This window comes from Ictalurus punctatus, chromosome 13, assembly GCF_001660625.3.
Source record: "Ictalurus punctatus breed USDA103 chromosome 13, Coco_2.0, whole genome shotgun sequence".
NCBI lineage: Eukaryota > Metazoa > Chordata > Actinopteri > Siluriformes > Ictaluridae > Ictalurus > Ictalurus punctatus.
In genome coordinates this window covers 19,848,897-19,871,348 of record NC_030428.2, presented here as the reverse complement: position 1 = coordinate 19,871,348, position 22,452 = coordinate 19,848,897, and the positions used below count along the sequence as shown (strand labels likewise).

Here is a 22,452-nt window from a genome sequence, read left to right as displayed (position 1 = left end):
AATTAATCTTCAAATCTAAAAATTTGAATCAGAGGTTGAAGGTTTTATGGCAGATTTGATGAGCCATTTAAAAAAAAAAAAAAAAAAAAAAAAAAAAACAAATAACAAATTTCCTTTAGATCAAAACTGTTTTAAATGTAATCCACTTTGGTACACCTCATCCATAGTCTGGCTAATCCTGGTCTTCACACACTTCTGCAAATTAGATGTGAGTAGGACAGAAACTAAACTTTGCAGAATGGAGGATGTTCTGGAACAGAGTTGTCCACTAAAGTGTAAAAAAAAAAAATCTCAAGTTCTTTTAAAATATTTTAACCCAATATCATCACTCACCGAAATAGAGACTGTGATAAGTTATATTTAAAACTATATATATATGCACTGCTATATGAGCTACATTTTTAACAGACACTTTCTTACAGGACCTCGGTGTGAACAGCTTCGAGCAACTGTGCATTAATTTTGCCAATGAGCAGATCCAACAATTTATGAACAAAGCACTAGTGTCACAGGAAGAGGTCAGTATGTGTACACTATGTTTATTTACTGAAACATTTCAAATAGCATGTATCGTAAAAACGTCATGACACAACTGATGTGTTTATCCCTAAAAGGCTTTCACTAGTAAAACACTGTTTGTCTGTAAAAGATGTAAAAGGTGTGTACATCCATTGTACATTTATTTCTGTTTCTTGTCATGGCTTTGTGGCTGGCTTTGTGTTGTAGGAGGAATACAACTCTGAGCAGATCCCATGGTATCCTGTGACCCTGCAGAATTTCCATCCCTGTCTTGAGCTCATTTCCGCTCGGCCGTATGGCATCCTCCGCATCCTGGATGATCAAACATGTCTGCCTCAGGTAGTTACACACCTCATCCTTGTTTCTGATAGAACTGAGTGTAGCTATTCATCCCACTGGTGTCTGATATCTGGCAGGGAAACCAGATTTCTAATATTTAGCCACAGTCTACCATTCTCATTAAATACACACTGTGTGACATGAAAATGTACTTTTAAATGAATCATGTACATTTAAATGTTACAAAGATATATTATTAGAAACCTAGAATAATAAATTGTTTAATCATTTGAATGAGGACATCTGTATACCTTTATCCGGATACTCCGCTTTCCTCCCCCAGTCCGAATACACGCATTGTAGGCTGATTGGCAGCTCTTAATTTTCCGGAGTGTGTAAATGGGTGTGTGTGAGATTGTTCCCTGCAATGGGTTGGTACTCCATCCAGGGTGTCTCTCGCCTTGTGCCCCAAGTCCCCTGGGATAGGCTCCAGGCTCCCCCACAACCCTGTGTAGGATAAGTGGTATGGAAAATGGATCCCACTCATATACTCAATTTCTAACACTCATAGAAGTGCTAGAATCTATAAAAACATAACCTAATCATTTGGAAGGACTCCAACATCCTCCTGCCATTCTTAACACCTACACTGTAAAACCGGATAGGTCATTTAACTCAAAAAATTTGAGGAAACTAATTACCTCAAAATTTTTAAGTTGATAAATCAATTTCTTTAAGCCAAATACACTTAAATATAACAAAAATTTAACTCAAACTTTGTAATTTAAGTGTATTTGGCTTAAACAAATTGATTTAACAACTTAAAAATGTTGAGGTAATTAGTTTAAATGCTAATGTGAATTGAAATAGAATTTTCATATTCTTAGTGATTCATATAAAGTAATCAAACCTGTCAAATAGATCTCTCTATATTGGACCATGATAGATTAAGCTTCTGGCCATTTTTAAGTCATCGCAAACTGAGTTCATACAAACAGTCAGTGAATCGGTTTTTGTACTGAGAAGGTGTCTGTTGTAAATGTAAACACGTGTTAACAAATTTGACCCAAGCACCAGTCTACAGTACGTACCGTATGTTCTATATGTAAGGAATAAAACACAGCAGGGCATGCTGTTATAAGAAAATAATCAATAATGAGGTGATGTGATACTATTACCATCCCAATGTTCGTTATTTTCATATAACAGCCAGTCCTAAAGTGTCCTCTTATACCACAGCAGTTTGCCAACAATTACAAAATTTCACACATTCACACCACAGTTTAAAAGGACTTTCGAGGTATTCACTCTTTGTGAAGTATTGAGTGTTATCACCGTACAAAGCGTTTGTACCCTGTTCCTCGTTTAGTTTCATGTTCATTGATCTTGCTTCTTGTTCCTCGTTCTCGATTCTTGCCTTGCCTAGTTCAGGCCTGTTTACAGATCACCTGACCCATTGGCTGTTTCTTGACCACGCTATTGCCTCATGATTTAGATTTGTCTGCCTGCCTCTCTTTATTAAAAGCTCTTATCTGCACTTGCATCCATCCTAACCTTCATTACGTGGAAAGCGTGACAATGATGTTATACTCTTTATCCATTTAATGTTATGGAATGTCTGTAAAAAACAAGTTAGTTCCTGTTATCACTTATATTGTAACAGCTATAAACAACTGTTGTATAATAAATAACAAATTAAAAAAATTAAAAATCATGTATTTTGAGTTCAGAGGTACTTCAAAACATTTTTTAAATGCCAACAGACTAGGACTGAGTTGTTCTGGAGAGATTGTGTGTCTTTTTTTCCCTCACCCTTTTTTCTTTCACTGTGTCAGGCTACAGACCACACCTTTCTGCAGAAATGTCACTATCACCATGGCAACAGTCCCTACTATGCCAAGCCCAAGATTCCTTTGCCCGTCTTTACTGTGTATCACTATGCAGGAGCCGTTACCTACCAGGCAAGCAGCTAACTTCATAATAACATGCTTTCCTCCATTGATTTAGATTTCATTATTCACCTAGTCACGACCACTGCTTCAAATAACTGTTGTACTCCTTCCAATAGGTTCACAACTTCCTGAATAAAAACCACGACCAATTTCGTGCAGAAGTATTAGAGCTCTTTGCACGCAGTAGATTACAGGTAGAGTCTCAGCTGCATTTTATTTTGCCTTACTAAACATACTCAAGTGAGGAATGGTGGATTGGATATGTTTCTCAAGGCTTATGCATGTGGTGTGTCCAGATGGTGTCAGGTCTGTTCCGTAAGGTGCAAGAACACTACATCCACCAGAAACAGCTGCGTGCCAGAGGGAGAGGAAACCGGCACCAGGCTTCAACTGTAGCTGCACACTTTCAGCAATCACTCACCGAACTCATCACACGGCTGGACAGGTCTTCAAAAACTCTCCACCAATATACTTATGTGTTCTCAGTGAACTGTGCTGTATTCTAAGGACCTTATTCATGTGATCATGGAATCAAATACAAAAATACATTTTAAAAAAAGGCATTAGATCACAGAATTGGGGTGTGTGGGAATGCCAGAATTATCGTTGGTAATTTCATGAATTGGTCATGAAAGTAAAAAATGGTAGGGTTAGAAGTAATACATAATTAAATACATATGGTTAAGAGGTACCCAGTCAGATTAACTCATCTCATCCTCAATGCTGTGACATTTGTGCAATGACATAATGTTGTCCTCTCACAGCTCCAGGGTCCCTGGTTCAATCGCTCAGGTTACTGTGTGGAGTTTGGCATGTTCTTCTCATGTCTATGTGGCTTCCCTCCAGGTTCTATGGTATCCTTCCAACTCCCAAAAACATGCCAGCAGATGAATTGGCGACTCTAAATTGGCCGTAGGTGTGAATGAGTGTGTGAACATCTGTTCCATACAGGATGTATTCCCATGTTCTGCCCAGTGTTGCTGACATAGGCTTTGGATCCACAATGAAAGTCAATGAAAAAGGATTAAATGCAATTAGATTTTTCAAATATAGCTGGTACATTGACATTGTAGAGGTAGAAATATCTGGCTTCATAAAATATGCTTTCTACAGTATGTGCTATATGTCTGTCTTTTGTTTTTATCCCATATCCCCATTTGATTACCTTCCAATTCCCACCCATCAGCCAACTCTCCCATATCATACAATAGCTACCAGCTGGGGAGTTTGAGGGCTGACACGTTATATGTGAAGCCAGCCAACCACGTCTTTTAAATTAAAGCTATCTACACGTACAAACCCAATTCCAAAAAAGTTGGGACACTGTGTAAAATGTAAATAAAACATAATGCAATGATTTGCAAATCTCATAAACCCATATGTTATTCAGAATCGAACATTGAAAACATACAAAATGTTTAAACTGAGTAAATGTACCATTTTAAGAAATAAAATAAGGTATTTTTTAATTTGATGGCTGCAACACGTCTCAAAAAAGTTGGGACAGGGCAACAAAAGGCTGGAAAAGTAAGTGTTACTTACCGTAAGTACATTCTATTTTTGTTTTCATTTAACACAGTGTCCCAACTTTTTTGGAATTGGGGTTTTACATGAGCTCACAGATGCGCAGTGGACTAGAATGAGATTCTGAATGAGATTATGCTAGTGTTATATCAATAAATTACACTTGCATTCTTGCTTGAATTAAAATAGACCATTTGGTTTATGTTTCTGATTCCTAAGTTGGTAAAAAGAAAAAAAAAGTTTATATGTTCTCTCTGCCTCTCTTTCAGGTGTAAAAATACATTTATCCGATGTTTTAAGCCGAACTACGTAAAGGTAAACTCTTTCAGCCTATTTTATCTACACCAAATTACATATACTTAAGTCATAAAATACCTCATTTACAATGCCTCGTTTAAAATGCAATCATTTACATGGTTGTGTATTTTGTTTCATTTCTTCATACTGTCTTAGCTCCCTGGAATATTTGACGTGGAGTACATCGCCACACAGTTGAAGCACGGAGGAATCCTAGAGACAGTTCAAATTAGAAAACAGGGATTTCCTATCCGTATCCCATTCAAGTGTTTCATGGAGAGGTGCTGAATTTATTGTTATTGTTAATGTTTAACAAGAAGGTAATTTAAACAAAATGAGGTTCTGCGTTTATTAAGCAATCATCTCTCTTCAAAATCTCTCTCTCTTTCACACACACTCACTAATGCTAGGTTTGGTGTGCTGTTAGCACAGCGGGCTGTAAACCTCTCTGATAAAGAACTGGTCGTTTCCTTGCTGGAGTCCATTGGTGCTGAGGACACGCAGTATCAATTAGGACTGACCAAGGTACAGCAAAAATGGAGCATTTCTTAGGGGACAGGCTCATATATGTAGTGTCTAAAGACAATTTAGATAAATGTATGCTCTTAAACTCGCAGCTATAATTAACCCTCACACTCTCAGGTGTTTATGAAGGAATTATTGTACCAGCAAGTGGAGCAGAAATGGAGTAGCACTCAGACATGGGCAGCCATCATTATTCAGAGGAACATCCGTGGCTTTATCTGCAGACGCAACTTCCGTTTCTTCAAGCAGAAAGCCATTATACTCCAGTCCCACATCAGAGGTCACCAGGCCAGGTCAGATCTGAGAGCACAGCTGGGTGGAAAGCAGGAGATAAGAACAGTATTTTAAACTGAAAGGGAAAGTGAAAGTGAGAAAGTTTAAACTGAAAGTGAAAGTCCAGGTTTCCTGAACTCCAGTTTCCCTCCATGCTTTGAATATAATAGAAATTGTCTTGACATTGTGTGCTATTGTCTTAAGCATTTCTGATATGCATATTCTTATGCATGGGGGGCATGATGGCTTAGCAACCCATGAGGTTGGGGGTTCAAATCCCACCTCCACCCTGTGTGTGAGGAGTATGCATGTTCTCCACTCCAGGAACTCCAGTTTCCTCCCCCAGTCCAAAGACATGCGTTGTAGGCTGATTGGCATTTCCAAATGAAATAGTGTGTGAATGTGTGTGCAGTTGTGCCCTGTGATGGGTTGGCACCCCATTTGTGTCCCGCCTTGTGTCCCGAGCTCCCTGGGAGAGACTCCAGGCTCCCCGTGTAGGATAAGCAGTATGGAAAATGGATGGATGAATGGATATACTTATGCATGTGAAAAAAAAAATCTGAAAATATTTTAGGATACAGTTTTGGCAAAATTGATATCTTTACTACATGAAAATATCATAGTAAACATCATGTAGTACATTTCCTTCTTTATGTTTGATTCTGCATGTTTTTAGACCTTTTTATTCAAATGGGATTTTGTCAAACAGTGAATATCACGCTTTGATCAAGTTGTTGGATAGCTACTGCATGTGGCATAGAGAAATACACATAAACCTAATCAGGCTAATCAGTTCAGTTGATTCAGTGAAACTGTCCATGATGCCAGAATGAAAGTTTTAAATGTAATTTACTCCTTTTTAACATTTGGGGGAAATTGAATGCTTTAACTGAGATATACACTACCCCCCCCATCCCCCCCCCCCCCCCCCCACACACACACACACACACACACACGTTTTAGAATATTAATAAAGTCATCAAAACTCTGGAATAACACAACTGGAACTATGGGAATTATGTTATCCAAAATAAATCAAAATTATATAATATTTTAGCATCTTCAAAGTAGTCAGCCTTTTTGCCTAGAATTTCCAGAAATGTATTCTTGGCATTTTCTCAACTCCCTTTCTTGAGGAATCCCACTGAGGTGCTTTTTAATCAGTATTAAAGGAGTTCACACCTACGCTGGATACTTATTGGCTGCTTTTCGGAATATTTCACACCGAGTCATCCATTTATATCCATTTATATCCATTTATTCATTTTTTTTGTAAATAAAACATTCATTTTCTAATGAAAGATATATCTTTCATTAGTTTATATCTTTGTCTATAACACTAAAATTATATCTTTCTCGACAACACAATTATATCTTTGTCTACAACACCGATTTCAATTATTTAATCATACACCAGATCAAAAGGCTTTTAAGATCATGAGAAACATTTCAGTCAAGTGTCCCCAAACTTTTGACCGGTAGTGTATGTAAATGTATTTAAAGAAAAAAAAGATATCTTATGATAAGCAGTAACTGTTATATATTGTCTCTCATTTACAGGAAGTATTATAAGAGACTGAAGCACTCCTTTAACCAATTCTGGGCAGCTCTTATGATTACTAGAAATACAATCAAGAGACGAAAGTGGAGGGTAGGTACATGACAAACACTCTCTGTTTGTCCTTTGTGTCTGTCACTTCTCTCTTTCTCTCTCTCTCTCTCTCTCTCTCTCTCTCTCTGTGTGTTGCTCTCCTTTCTTTCTCTCTGTCTCTCTCTTTCTCTTCCTCTTCAGTGTCACATATAACATCATACCATATATCACAGAGACGACTCATATTGGGCTGTCCTGTGTTGTGCCCATTGCTAGGCAACCAGCACCAGTTTATTACTCAACCCGTGTTATAAACTGCAACCTCACCCTTCTGTCACTTTTTCTAGACTTGGTTTTTATATCTCCACAGCTGGGTCAAAGTATGAGTTTACATCACCTGCCACAGGTCTCATTAAATGTAAAATCTGTTAACTGATTAAATATTTACCACAGTACTAGATCTCACCACCAACATAATTAAGGATACAGTGAGGGAAAAGAGCCTTGAATGATTCAGTGGTGTAGCGATACATAGACAGGGGGCATGAAACACATGCCCTAATGCCAGTGGCCAGTGTCAGTGACCTTGCCTAAATATACAGTCTTTTATCTTAGTGAGTTGTAAGACAGATTATATTAATATTTATGTATATTATTTATAAATAATATTTGTTCATTTGTATGCCCATAGTTATGCAGTTTGAAGACATTAGTTGAAAATTGATTTATTTCTTACTCATTACAATGCATCCCATACATTAAACGCCACTGCAACAAATTAAAATTCCAACTAAAACCAACCACCCTGCTTATTTAAACTAAAGAGGGGTGTGTTTCCCAAAAGCATCGTTAGCCAACTATGGTCGCAAGTTCTGTCGCTATTAACATAGGTCAACAGGTTGGTGTTACCTGTAACCATAATTCCAACGAACATTCACAAACTGCATCACAATCTTGTGTGGCTGGAGCTACATCTCTCCACCTCACATTAGCTAATTAGATGATTATAGTTCAGAGTAAGAAATGCATATGTATATGTATATGTATATGTGTAGATGTATACTTCAACATATTTAGATTTATACTTCAACAGCTATAGAAATTTTCCATAAAGAAACTGCAGGGATGTTTAAAAAAAAAAACATTACAAAAAAAAGTGCATACTCCCTAGTCTTAGTGCGTCATGAGTACTGTTACAGCTTGGTAATTTTTTTCCTGTCTTTATGCCCTTTCATCTTTGCTCCCAATAAGCTTCCTCTCTCTCTCTCTCTCTCTCTCTCGCTCTCTCTGTCTTTCGCTTTAAAACACACACCTTGTCACACTCCTCTGCCGTTTGGACTTCAAACCCTCTCTTTTAGTGAGATGTTACATGTATTATTTGCCTGCGTCTATTAAGAGCGCTTCTCGGCTGGAAACTTCTCGTGTCACACCATTTCTTTAGGTATGTTCTGTTTCGTCTCTTCTGGAGTTTATATTACAGTTATCCAGTTAATGTTTCATGAAATGTTAGCAGAATGTGAGAGTGATTTAGAGAGAGTGAGTGAAAAAAGATGGGTGTTCGAGAAGTTGTTGATTGCAGCTTATCTACAGCATAACTTGCAACATACTTACAGTAGTCCTTCATGTAGTCATGGCTGGGTTGTCTTTTTCTAAAATGAGGTGCTGAAATAATCTCGAAGCATGTTGAAGCATTAGATTTCTGTTTAGTTGTTTTCTTTATTACGTATCCATTTCTTGCCATTTCTTGTCAGTTTAATTAAGATTGGGCAATGTCCTATTTCACGGCATAATATTATGACATGGATTTTGATTGTTTACTTTCATTGTTTTAACTGAGAGCAGCGAAGAAATGTTTATTTGATTTCAGTGCTAATTTGTTCAGGATAAAGTGGGTTACTATTAAGAAGATATTCTAAGGAGACATGACTGGAGAGAGCAAATCTTTGGGATTTCTCACTTTTCTCATGAAAAAAACATCACACCTACAGTATAAGACCTGTGATAAACATGAACGAAACAGTGAAGGACATGTCATATTGATACCCAAAGATTAGGTGGGTTGATTAGGGTTGGCCTTGTGGACTTTTGTTCCATGTGACTTGGATGTTTGGGGTGGGGCAAGAATGATCCAGGTATATAAAAGAAGCTCTGTTTCCAAGAATAGCACAGTGGAGAGAGCAGGTAGAAAAGCGAACCTGAGAAAGCATGTTTTACACGAATGAATGAAAAGATGAAACACAAAAGAAACTAACTCGACTACAATAAAAGGATTTTGTCATTCATAACAAAGCCATTCAGTGTTTATTAGCTAGTATAATACTGGCTTTGCTTTGATGTTACAGGAACTCAACAAGAGAACCAGAGCAAAGCAGGTGGTCAAATCCCAGTCTACCTATTCAGGGATGGTACGAGTTCTTTTCATTTCAGCTTTCTTTTCACCCTTTTTTCTTAATCGCTCAAGTGTTGCTCATTGTAGTTTGTTTTAATTTTACTATATTTTAGGATGTGGGAATGCTGGAGATCCCAGCTGATCTATCAGCTCGATTGCGTAGTTCAACAGGTACAAGTTCGTAATGTGTTATTAATGTGTGGACCGCATTCCATTATCCAACAACTTTCCTTTCATTTCTTATTCCTTATATCATCATCCTTCATAGGGCGTCCACAGGGGTCAGGGGTCACAGAGGTAGCTCCACCACAGGTCAAAGCTGAGCACCGCCTCTCCCTGCCTCCTGATATCGACAGCTATCCATTCTCCCGATACGCCAACACAGTTCTTAAGGTACGATGTGTACATAAATGTATTTTTAAATGTGTGTATTCTTATTATGAGTGCTGCGTCAATCAGTATGTGCTGTGTTCATGGTTATTGTTACTGTACATGTACATGCTGAGGCCAAAAAATTGAATTTCTGCCTGTTTTGGGGGTTCCCATGTTCAGTATTTAATTTATTTGTGATGTCACAGTCCACGGTAGCGGTTAATGGCTCGTGTACACTCAGAGCTTTAAGAATTTGCAGTTTTTCATAGATATTTCTTTATGAATCTTTCTTTACCTAACCTACTTGGTTTAAATGTTATATTTTTATCGTGGCAGTTGTATATGGTGTTTTACTATCAAAAAAGCTTTAGCTGTGCTGTCTGTTTTATCCAGTGTTATTGTGGAGAGGTGTGAATTGTTTGGGCTCACACCCCTCACGTTTCCCATCACCCTGCTCAGCAGCATCTAAATCCAGTCAAGATACTCTACGCACAGAAACCCAACAGTGTCCTGACTAATCTTTTAACAGACTTGAATTAAAATAATTCATTTGTTTATATTGATTGTAAATATACATCTGATAAGTCAATTTCCATTACGCAGTGGAATGGAACTCAAGTGTACTGGTGTAAGGGGTTAATTCTGTCAATAATTGCTATGTATATCAGGGATGCTCATATTTCCCTCTGTTGCAGGATGGATGGTGCCAGGCTCAGGGTCAGGCCCTCCAGAGACCTCTCACCTCTCTGGAGCCGGGGGATGCCCGCATAGCTCTGGAGATATACAGACTGGTCAGTGAAGAGAGTGTGCCACACAAATGTACAATTAATCACACAGTCATGAGCTCTACATGTTGGATTCTATGACTATTTCAATATTCCAAGTTTGGTATTGTGATGTTTTGAATACATGTTTTACATTTCTAACTCAGTTGTGTGCTACTGTTTTGTGTTTAGAGGATATATTTCTGTCTAGAAGCAGGTTATATGTATTGTGTATTGGTTTGTCATGAGTCTTGGTTTTTCACTGTGTTTCTATTTATTTGTTTTCTCTTTTTTTAATGCATCTGCACTCACAACATCTGTCGGTGCAGAAATTTTACCTTTTTTATCATTTTACTTTGGGGCAAAATTATACTTTTGTTACTGCTTTTATTAGAGTGCCTCTTTACACGAACACAATGCCAAACTCTTTAAAGTAAGTCCTGAATTTCTTGCTACACAGTTTTGTGGCTCTACATTATTTATTTCAAACCACTTAAACATACACTGTCTCCAGATATGAACTAAATATTCCGTCAAAGGCTTTTGAACATGGTACATTTTAGCATTTCGTCAAATGACCTCATTTTAAAAACTCTAAACCAAGGAATTGTAAATAAGTGAACTGAGGAACAATCCAAATATAGTTGGAAAAGGCCAAAATCATTTATCACTTTAATTCGGCACTTATAACACACAGCATTTTATGATTGTGTTATGATTTATACTAGTACTGCCTATTAATCTTTTATTTCTAGGTTTGACAGATTTGCCTTCCAAGTTCATCTGCCTTTAATAAAACACTCATTTAGAGTTGCATTTGGATCTGAGAGCACCCAGTTAATAATTTCCCCAAAGATTTAGATTAGAAAGATTAGATTTTGTTCGAGCTGTGCCAAAAAAAAAAAAAAATGATTAGACTGTAATGCAACATATTAAACTGCTTACGCATCTACAAATGTGCACAAGAAGATCGAAAACACCATCATGTTATTTTGATATATTGATAAGTGAACTCTAATCAAATATAATTATGAAAATGTCACTTTCCTGAGTCAGCAACACTCACTCAGGTTTTTAAAGGGAAACAGAGGAGCTGATTTGATTGTACTGTATATCACAGCGGCACACATAACCTCGTACTGATAATGTGTTCGTTCTAACTGAATCTCGTTATAGCTAGCCAAGTTACATCCTGCTCCTGCATTATCATGAAAATAGCAAGGATACATCGTCCACACCACCATTCTGCAACTTAATCACAAAAAAAATAACGACTCACGAATAGCGACTGACTTTTTTTTCTTTCTCTCTAGCTTCTCCGCTTCTGTGGAGACTCCGAGATGACTGGATGGCAGGAGCAGATGTTGGGGAATTACATAGTGGAGAAAGGCCAAAGCAGACCTTCACTCAGGGATGAAATTCTGGCTCAGCTAGTCTATCACACGTGGGGTTGTGAGGGTGAGGAGGGCTCACTGAGGGCCTGGTTTCTCCTAGCCTCCTGTCTCAGTGCCTTCACACCATCTCCTTCACAGGATAAACCTCTCCTCAAGTATGTGCACCAGTCTGAAGTATGACAGTAGTGTAAGATGTGATAACAGTGTGTGATGTTTATTTTGAGTCCTATTGTTTTTTTGTTTTGTTTTGTTTTTTGCCATTTGGCTAGTACTGAAGCACTGAACTATTAAGTGAAAAGGTGGGATCAAGAGCTGTTAAAAGTATTTCTTGATAGAAACAACCAATATACACTGCCAGTTAAAAATCTTTTGAACATGTGTGTTCAAATATATACCTAAATATTTGCATTTAGGATCTTACTCATTTCCTACTCTCAGATCCTTTTGGTTTTCTAAATGAGAGCTTTTTTTGGAAAGTCGTTGAGACTAGACAGTGTTAGTATTAACTGTATGACAAATAAATGTGCTACAAGTGTCTAGTTAGAGTGATCCAGTGATTCCAGTTAGAGCTAGAGTTTTTTTTTCCCAGTAAATAAATAAAATAACAAAAAAAATTATTCGCTTATACCTATTTCATACTTATTTATTTATTTATTTATTTATTTGTAACTATTTCATGAAGCTTACAGAACAGGGAAATGAAACAGGAAGTTAGAGTAAAATAATTCAAAACAGGGTGGTGTGATACTCAAAGTCTTCTGTCCTGAAGAATTTCCTGTTACAAAAGTAAGCTTCTCCATATCAATGACTATACTGTATGTTTTTTTCTGTCGTATGTTCCTTATTGGATGTTTTTGACATGTTTATTATTAGTAATAGATTATGTGAAGCTTCTGCCATACAGGTCCCTGTGAATGTGTTATTTCTGTAGAAGCAGTAGCATATTAGAATAAGTGTATTGATATAAACCAGTGATTTACCTTACTGTACACACAGCAAACCTTAATACATTCTGACCAATCAGATTTGAGAGTTCAACAGTGCTGTGATATAAATTGGTTAATACAGTGTGTTCAAAAGCTTTTGACTGGTAGTGTATATTAAAGAATTGTTACCAACTAGGAGTCTCAACTTACGTTGTTAAATTAAGGGATGCTTTCATTCTCCCTTTATCACATCATCATTATCATCATCATCATCAGTCTATTGAGAAATTCTCCTGTATCTGTCAGGTATGTGTCCGACCAGGGTCCAGGAGAATATCGCTCTCTGTGTCAGCATAAGCTTCTCACATCTCTCCAGCTGCCATCTCCTGCCTGTAGACAACACCCCCCTACTCAGCTCGAATGGACTGCCAATCAGAGAAAGGGGAAGATGGTTGTGGAGGTCAACACCTTCATTGGTTAGAATCCACTAGGTGGTTTTTCTTGGAAAATGAAACAAAATGATCACTGGTGATACAATTGAATGATACATGCTACATGTATACATGATACATGACAATGCATGCTCTGTGCTTGCAGCTGTTTAAGAACCATTTAAGAGCAACAATGTTAACAATATTGTATTTCCATAGAGGAGAAGCTAACAGCAGAAGTGGAGTCCTGGACCACAGGAGAACAACTGGCATCCTGGCTCCTGAGCTTTAGGTCAGTAGAGCTATGTTTACAAAGATATTTGTAAAGAAGTACAAACCTACTAAAGATTGTGTGTGTGTGTGTGTGTGTGTGTGTGTGTGTGTGTGTGTGTGTGTGTGTGTGTGTGTGTGTGTGTGCGTGTGTGTGTGCGTGTGTATACTGCACTGTGAATGTCACACGTGAACATCTGCTTTAGTTATGCACTACACATGCGTTATTGTAGATCCTTTCACTATATAGTTCTTTGTGTGCTATACATTGTAAACACAGAATAATTACAATGGCTATGGTCTTTCTGCATAGTCATAGACAAAGGTAATTGTAGTACTCTAAACCTAAGGTGTCCTGCGTAAGTATTCACCCCTTGAACTTTCCAAATATTGTAGTGTTACAACCTGGAACTGAAATGGACTTAATTGAGATTTGATTTACACAATATGTCTGACATTTGAAAGTGAAAAATATTTTGTGTCATACAAAGTTTAATTAAAAAAAAACAAACATTTAAATTCAAACATTTGTTGGTTGCATAAGAATTCACCCTAGGGCAATAATTGCTAGAACCCCTTTTGGCTGCAGTTAGAGCTGCAAGGCTTCTGGAATATGTCTATATCAGTTTTGTACATCTGTATCCTGGTATTTTTGCCCATTCGTCTTCAAAGAACTGTCCAAGTTCAGTCAGATTGGATGGAGCCCATTGGTGAAAAGAAATCATCAAGTATTGCCACGGTCTCTCAATCAGATTGAGGCCTGGGCTTTGACTGGGCCATTCTAACACACCCACGTTCTTTGTTATGAATCACTCATGTAGCTTTGGCAATATGTTTTGGGTTGTTGTCCTGTTGGAAGGTGAACCTTGGGGAACCATAGCTTCACCTTCCAACTGCTTCTTACTTCTTCAGGTTCTCCAGAGTTACACTTGGTCTCTTGGCTGGTTTTTTGACTAATTCTCTCCTTACCTGGTCACTGACTTTTGATGGATGGCCTCATCTAAGCCGAGCTGCTATTGTACTTTGCAAGATGTTCAATGTTTGTTTTGTTTTTTTGTTTGTTTTTGTTTTTTTTATGACCAAACCCTGATTAATACCTTTCCCGAACTTTGTCCTGGAATTGTTTTCTTAGGTCCTTGGTCTTCTTCATGCTGTTTTAGTCATGTTCTGTCTGGGGTCTTTCAGGAGCAGCTGTGTTCATATTAAGCCCCATATGACACTTTAAATGTACACAGGTGGACTCCATTCACCTAAATATGTGCTTTGTGATGGTAACTGGTTGCACCAGAACTAAAGCAAACATTTTACAAACAAAGGTAGTTTCAGGTTTTAATGAAAAATATCTTCAGTCTTAATGTGGTTTGTGTAACACACTGGCTACATAAGTCTGTATACTGTACTATTATTATTCATTTATTCATTCATCTTCAGTAACTGTTTTATCCTGGTAAGGGTCATGGTGAATCTGGCAACAGTACCAGGAACATGAGGCAAGAAAAAACCCTGGATACACACACACACACACACACACACACACACACACACACACACACACACCTAGGGACAATTTAGAATAGCCAATCCACCTACCAGCACATATTTATACATTATACAGAAAACTGCACACAGACAGTAAACCAATCTTAGGTTTGAATTGGTGACCTTGGAGCTCTGAGGCTCAATACTACCTACAATACTGCCTACTGCACCACAGTGCTGCCTTAAAGCATTATTAATGAAATATAAATGTATTTGTAAAAATACAGCGAAAATAATTAGAATTCTAAAGGTAAAATAGAAATGACATATAGATAAAAACAACACTAGAAACACTAAAAAGTATTCTAACTGAGGGAATGTGCTTTCTTCAGAGGAGTGCCTGAGCTTCAGCGGGGCTGGACTGTGTCTCTGCTAGCTGAAGAGGGCTGGTCTGATCTAAACGGCTGTGACTATGTGATGGATCTTCTGGCTGGTGCTGAGATCGATGTTCCCTTGGGACAAACATCTGCATACCCTGATTATCTTTTCAGTGACATGGGAGACAGGTGTGTTATATACAGATTCAGGCATTACTGTGTAAATTCGCTATTTTAATTATAATATTTGGACTGGGGAAAATAAAAGTGAAAAATACATGTGCATATTTTCTCACCACAGATTAAGATAAACCCCATTAAAATGCTGTCTAGTCCAGTATTGAAAAATTACATGTATTATGTAACTTGGTGGTATGGGTTGGTTGTATATTTTCTGAACACTCAAAATCAGGATGATGGCCTCGGAGTTGGATGAGTTTATCCCTCCTGCCCCCTCCATGCAGGCTCCTGGCCTGCCTCCTTCTCAAGCTGCTCCATGGGACACTTATGGTCAGTATAGCACATCTCAGAGTGTGATAACTGCATGAATGTGCTGAAATGTTATTAGAATTACTTTAAAGCATTAATAATTAGTCACATTCATTTCTCGCATTTGTATTAGAGTCCTCATTTGTATTTCTCCTCCTAGGAGCCCGTGCACCTAAGTTGGATTCCTATGTTGATGACCTTTTCGATCCTGTGCTGGATCAGGGACCTCCAGTAAGTGCAGTTTGTAGAAATCTAAATTTGAACATTTAGTTTTGTTAATTTGGCATACTGATGAGTTGCTGTGTGGCTTTAGGACTTTGAGCGAACGGCCATGCTGAACCGCAGGATGAGGGGAGGAGGAGGGATGCTCCCTAGCATGTATAATGGATCAGGTACACTCAATACAACCCATGTATCATATTTATTTAAAGCATAAATAAAATGCTTTAAATACGATCTCAAATAATGAGTACTAATTAGTTTAATAATCACTTCAATTGTTTGTGCAGCTAGTAGGCATGCTGTTATTTATTAAGTAAAATAATGGTTTTGTTTTGCCTTCAAATGGCAGGAAAGCTCTTCTGCAAATTTAATACCTGTCCCTCTGACATATTAATAAGCACTCATCCCAAAATATTCCTTAAGGCAAAAACACAACATAGACACAACAGATTATTTAGCTTATTTCTGCCCATTTAAAATATACAATCCTTCATCGATCCTGTTAGCAAATCAGGTTACGTTTACACATTTTAGCCTAATCTTATCAAGAATTTTGACACAAAACAGAAAACATTGAGAAAACTGCAGAAAACACTAAAGCACACTTATCAATTGAAGCCTAAAGGCAGTTGTTGAATTCAATCAATCAGTGAAAACATTTTAAATATGTTAGCATGAGACATGACAGAATGTTTTGACAAATCCTTTGCTTTGTAGTTTTATCCGATGTTCAAATACAGTAAAAAGTGATTTTGTTGCTTACATTTTTCCAAATCTTCCTGAAGCTATTTCCTTCTCTAAAAGGTTATATCACACAAAGTTAAATTAATTAAGATACCTTTGACTGAAGATGCCATAAAAGCATTATACAAACACTAAGTTGCCTTAGAATTCCTTTCTGAGTGAGTTTCAAGTAGACACATTTTCTATTGTTTCTTCAGTACACAGAAATTCTTGTCTGTGGTAATGGTACATATGCTACTGATGTAGTGGATAAAGTTAAAAACACTTTTTCTTTGTTTTACAGGAGTTCCTATGCCAATGCCAGCTTATAATATGGGTGAGTGAATTGTATTGCACTGACATTATAAGTCCACTGCTTTGTGTTTAAAATGGCATTAGATGGTTATTACATGCTGTATTTTGTCATTTTTCACATTTTTCACAGGAATGCCCATGAATCCAGCCATGCCAGCCTATGGGGCCACACCAATGATGCCAAATATGATGCCTGGAGTTGCCCAAATGCCTATGATGCCACCTATGCCATGTATGGCTTCCTTTACCAGCCCTTACCAAAGTATCTGACAAATACACCAGAAGTGTCGACATTTATGGTTTAGCTGTAGCAATTACACTTTTGACCCCTTGCTATAGTGACACAGGAGACACATGAAAAGCAAACTTTTCTGCATTTTCAGCTAAAGTCGAGTCAGACCAAATATGACTAGATTTCAGCAGAATTAGAAGAAAAGCTCATTCACTTCAAGGGGTGTGAAAGATGCACATTTGTCCACTGATATATGTTAGGGATTTAATGATAAAATTCAAGTTGTTCTCTCTACCTGCTAGAATTTTCTTGTAAACAATGTTGGCACCTTTGAATACAATATTCCTTAGGACGTGTGATCATCAGTTTTCATAATGCCCAAGTTCACATTCCTTGTTTCTTTCCCATAGCTATGGTGATGCCAGGTGCAGTGGCACAATCAGCTTTACCTACCAGCCCTACAGCCGTCAACCCCCAACAGCTGGCTGAACAGCAGCAAGCTTTCATCAACCAGCAAGCGTTGCTCATGGTGAGGATACACTCTCCGTCTAGTTGGTGTTGTCAAAGCAGTAACTCTATTAACCATATGATGAACGTCCTTCCAGGCCCAGCAGATGACACTGCAGGCAATGACACTGTCCCAACAGCAGCAGCAGGAGCAGCTGCAAAAACAACGCAAGCAACAGCAAAAGCAGCAGCAACAGCAGCAGCAACAGCAGCAACAAGAACACCCCCAACCTCAGAGTTCACAGAGCACCACCCCTCGAGAAGAGCCCACTCGCACCATAGTGCATAAACCCCACAATCCACCTGTGCAGCATAACATCCCAGTGGTAGAGCAGGTAGGTGTTCTTGTATGTTCTGTCTGATTTTACATGTGCTTCTAGTTGTCATTCTGTATGAATTCACAAAGCATTAACCTATAAACAAATTTTGTATAGCCTGCAAGAGAAGACAACTCTGCCACTGCACAGAAGCCAGAATCATTTCAGGAGAAGAGAGCTTTCTTCCAGAAGATTGGTGAGATTTTGGTGCTGTTAGATCTGGTATTGTTAGATTAGGAAGGTAAAGCCTGAAAGCAGACTAATAATTATGCAAAATGTAGTTCAATAATCTCAATTATACCCATTGTCCTCACACTGAATTGTGTTTTTGTATAACACAGGAACTCAGGAACCCCGTTCAAAGCCCCCTCCGAGGGTCGCCAAACCACTTATCTATGCCGCCCCATCAGCCCAGGCCAGAGCTCCTTCTCCAATTAAGCTAGAAGGTGAGGACCACTTATGCCGAAAAAAATAAAGTTGTGTTCTTATATGGTATTTTATCTCTGTATTGTAATGTAACACCCTATCTTGTTACTTGAGTCACTTGTGGCTTACTGAATGCCCGGTAATTACAGCATTTAATAAAGCAAAGAACAATTTAAAAACATAATCCTTATGCATCATCTCCTGTGCTGTCTACTGAAGTGAAACCACCTCCAGAACCCAGTAAACCACCAGAGTCACCAAAACCAGAGGACGAATCCCCTCCACTGTCACCTTCTAAACCAGAACCCAGCAGTAACATTCGAGACATCATCAGGCAGTACCAGAACCGGCCTCCTCCAGAGCCCAAGGTTTATGAGCCTGTCAGGTAAGGCTGTGATCATCTGTTATTTGCATGAGACAATGTTAAACTGCTCTTATCACCTGTCAGAAATGAATGAGGTAACAGTGTTGGGTTATAGTAATGGTGTGGCTGGAATTCGAACTCCTCAGGGTTCCTGCCAAGCACTTTGCAAAAAAGAATGACCCTAAAGAGGAGGCACTGGCCATTCTCAGAGCAAAAGGAGCAGCCTCTTCAGAGAAGGTAAAAATATTCCGACAGACTTACTCTAACATTGATGCTGTATTATTTTTAAAGCAAACATCTGATACTTATCTTATATATGCATGGATTCAAAAACACAACTACCTCATTTTGAAATGATATGTTGCAAAAATTCCAGCATATTAAAAATAAAGTATAGATAAGTCCAGAAATATTAGCAGCCTTCAGGAAAAGAGGAAACTACTTAGATTTCTATAATAAATTAGATTTCTCATTCTTGTAAGTACCTTTTGTTTTAAATAAAACAAATAAATAGTAGTAATAATAATAATATTAATAACAGTATTTATTCTCAAAAACAGGAACAAAGGGTTGCTCCTCCACCACAAAAAAAAGAGCCACTATTTTCTCCTCCTCCTCCTCCTCCGGCTCCTCCGGCTCCTCCATCAAAGCTTGAAAAACCTGCTCCTCGCTCCATCTCCAACAACATGAAACAGAAGCAGCGCTCTCTAGCTGACCTCTTTGGTTCCCAGCGCTCTCAGGCCCCTCCCACTCCTCCTCCAGAACCTGCCCCTATTCTTCCAAATAACATCCCTGACCCACCCCCCATGGCTGCACCTGGACTAAGTGAGTCAAATCATGCACATTTAGTTCCTGGGTTGCTTTGATGTGACGTAGTGAAAAGTGGCAAATAAAAATAAAGGACTATATCATGTAATATAAAAAATAACAAATTTTTTTTTAAAAAGCTACATTATGTATTACGTAATTATGTTCATATCTCGTTTGTTCAGGTCTGCTTCAGAGAATGGGCAATGAGGAGAGTGTTCGCTCCCAGCTGCACAGATTTTCTGCTAGTGTCTACTTCTCCTTCACACATATGACTCGGAAGCTATTCTTGCGAAAAGAGGTCTGTTTAGAGAGACACCAATGATGGATTGCCTTCAAAAGCAGTGATCATTTGGTTTTGTTACATATCTTATTGGATCTGTGTTTACCTTTATCCAGTTGTTCTACCCCAGAGAGAAGTTCACTCACCCATATATCCTGAATTTACTGTGTGAGCAGGTAAGTAACAAAAGTAATGCCTTACAATGACCTAAGCAGTATGTAAAGTAGAGTACAAAACTTTGTGCACCCACTGGCCAAAATGAATAAGGCAAAGATGCAGATGTAATTTTCCATTTTAATTGACTACAAGCCATTTCTGAAAGCCGAATATTATACACCACCGTTTTCAAATCACATCTGGAGGCTGAGAGTGTCATGACAAAACGCTCTGTCTTTTGGTACTTCTAAATACATGAGAGATGCCAACTTTTACACTCTGTACACACTGGGTCTCTACTTGTGGCATTTCTGAAAGGTAGATTTTTTTTGGCATCCTACTGTAATGATTCTTTATGAACTCTAGATTATGAGAGACACCTACTCAGATGCCTGCGTGCGAATTTCACGTGAAGAGCGGCGCAAAATGAAAGATTTGCTCGGTAGGAATTTCAACAAGCCACTCTTCCGACTACTATAATCATCCTAAAGTTGCTGGTCCTATCCTGGTCTCTATCTGATTGCTTTTCTGGTCATTGACAGCACGCTTCCACGTCGGAACGAGTATCAGCGCTATGCAGGATGACGCCATGAAGAAGAGGGTTGTCATGGCAGCCAGAGACAACTGGGCAAATTATTTCACACGTCTCTTCCGTATGAACGTAAATAAGTTCCTATCCTTTTGAAATGAGCGCAAATCAAATGTCCCAAATTCGACACACACAAACACACTTTCAGATCTAATATCTTTTGTGCATCCATGCGTATGTCTTCCTGTGGCAGGGTGGAAACCGAGGCGATACTCAGATTCTTGGTGTTTCACATCGGGGCATCAAAATGCTGAAGATAGTCAAGGCATCAGGCATCAACCCAAAACACCTGAAACTGCTCCGGAGTTACAGGTATCGTAAAGATTAAGTAATACACAAGCATTTTCAAACGGGTCGAAAATATATCTTTGGGGTTGTTTGTTTGTTGTTTTTTTTACATTGGTGTAATGGATTTTTGTCATTCACGCAGCTATGCAGAAATGTTGTCTGTGGAGCAGAAGGGTGCTGAGACCGTTGTAATCAGCCTGAAAAGTGAGGAGCTGCAGCTACGCTCACCACAAGCCCCTCAGATAACTCACGTGCTGCGTCTCTTCCTCATCGAGCTGACCAAGGTGCTCATTCCTCATCCTTCTTATAATGACAGTGTTCAGAGAACTGCATAATCCTTCAACACGGCGTGCAAATGCAAAGTTGACACTCCATGTACATATGCATGTAAGAGTGTTGAAGGGCATGTGTGTGTGTGTGTGTGTGTGACAGAGAGAGAGAGAGAGAGAGAGAGAGAGAGAGAGAGAGAGAGAGAGAGAGAGAGAGAGATTAAAAAGTCAAGGTCTAACCCTTTTTGGCCCTATGGCTCTATAAACTTTGGTAGATTATCTTAACAAAATCAGGTTAACTCTGTCTTCTTCTCTTTTTTTTCCTTTTTGAGTCTTGTGCTGTGTGTGAAGTTGCTTCCTCATTCACTTTTTCACTAGTTACTACTGTATATAGGGCATCAGTAAAGGAGACTCCAGACTGAAGTGGCTTCGGAAACACAGCATTGTGACCTACTGATACATAAACAATTCGTTCATTCAATTCATTTATGGAACTAGTCACTCAGGTATCCATCCTGAGAAGTAAATTTCAAGCTGAATGAAATGGCTATGCATTTTCGTGCAATTGTACACTTTACTGTGCATTATGAGTAAGATTATAGTGCACTGTCCAGAGTATACAATATAGAATACAGATAGCACTACAAAAACAGCTGCACGCCAAATAGTGCACTAGAGGGTAAAGAGGGAATTCAGACAAGGGGGTAATTAGACCGAAATCTAACCAAAACCAAAAGCTTGTCACATTCAAGTCGTCTCTTCTTTACTGTTCATGTGCTAAACGTTGTCAGTTATAGAGCAAATTAACAAACGTATATAAACCTGATCTGCTTATTGTTGCCATAATGTGTTCGATGAGTTTGTGTTGTGTTCAGTTCGAATCACTGAATAGAAAGTTGAAATAATCCCAAATGTCAAAAGATGGCATAACCACCAGACCTGAAGAGTTTTAAAAATTTTGTGTACTATGTAAGTAATAAAACATGATGGATGCGCTATTATAGGAAAATAATAAACGACAGGTTAGTTTGTTATTGAATATTTTCCAATAACTGCATATGCTGAAAAGTTTTATTCTTCTTATACCACATCAGTTTACCAAG

The 22,452-nt window shown here is 38.3% G+C and overlaps 1 protein-coding gene across 1 annotated transcript in view; it reads left to right on the top strand.

Annotated features, from left to right (window-relative positions):
- myo15b (myosin XVB) overlaps positions 1–22,452 on the top strand; it is a 40,183-nt gene that overhangs the window by 8,637 nt on the left and 9,094 nt on the right. The window contains exons 14-49 of the mRNA XM_053685184.1: positions 423–518; positions 727–858; positions 2,634–2,759; positions 2,867–2,944; positions 3,047–3,195; positions 4,544–4,589; positions 4,728–4,852; positions 4,982–5,096; positions 5,214–5,389; positions 6,930–7,020; positions 9,303–9,365; positions 9,463–9,520; positions 9,618–9,742; positions 10,417–10,512; positions 11,799–12,034; positions 13,112–13,281; positions 13,456–13,528; positions 15,378–15,551; positions 15,775–15,893; positions 16,012–16,082; positions 16,165–16,243; positions 17,101–17,133; positions 17,242–17,343; positions 17,775–17,872; positions 17,949–18,185; positions 18,285–18,363; positions 18,509–18,613; positions 18,813–18,978; positions 19,104–19,194; positions 19,554–19,786; positions 19,963–20,065; positions 20,164–20,223; positions 20,570–20,645; positions 20,746–20,864; positions 20,986–21,104; positions 21,223–21,364. Of these exons, the coding sequence (XP_053541159.1) occupies positions 423–518; positions 727–858; positions 2,634–2,759; positions 2,867–2,944; positions 3,047–3,195; positions 4,544–4,589; positions 4,728–4,852; positions 4,982–5,096; positions 5,214–5,389; positions 6,930–7,020; positions 9,303–9,365; positions 9,463–9,520; positions 9,618–9,742; positions 10,417–10,512; positions 11,799–12,034; positions 13,112–13,281; positions 13,456–13,528; positions 15,378–15,551; positions 15,775–15,893; positions 16,012–16,082; positions 16,165–16,243; positions 17,101–17,133; positions 17,242–17,343; positions 17,775–17,872; positions 17,949–18,185; positions 18,285–18,363; positions 18,509–18,613; positions 18,813–18,978; positions 19,104–19,194; positions 19,554–19,786; positions 19,963–20,065; positions 20,164–20,223; positions 20,570–20,645; positions 20,746–20,864; positions 20,986–21,104; positions 21,223–21,364 (4,161 nt within the window). The remainder of the gene's footprint in view (positions 1–422; positions 519–726; positions 859–2,633; positions 2,760–2,866; positions 2,945–3,046; positions 3,196–4,543; positions 4,590–4,727; positions 4,853–4,981; positions 5,097–5,213; positions 5,390–6,929; positions 7,021–9,302; positions 9,366–9,462; positions 9,521–9,617; positions 9,743–10,416; positions 10,513–11,798; positions 12,035–13,111; positions 13,282–13,455; positions 13,529–15,377; positions 15,552–15,774; positions 15,894–16,011; positions 16,083–16,164; positions 16,244–17,100; positions 17,134–17,241; positions 17,344–17,774; positions 17,873–17,948; positions 18,186–18,284; positions 18,364–18,508; positions 18,614–18,812; positions 18,979–19,103; positions 19,195–19,553; positions 19,787–19,962; positions 20,066–20,163; positions 20,224–20,569; positions 20,646–20,745; positions 20,865–20,985; positions 21,105–21,222; positions 21,365–22,452) is intronic.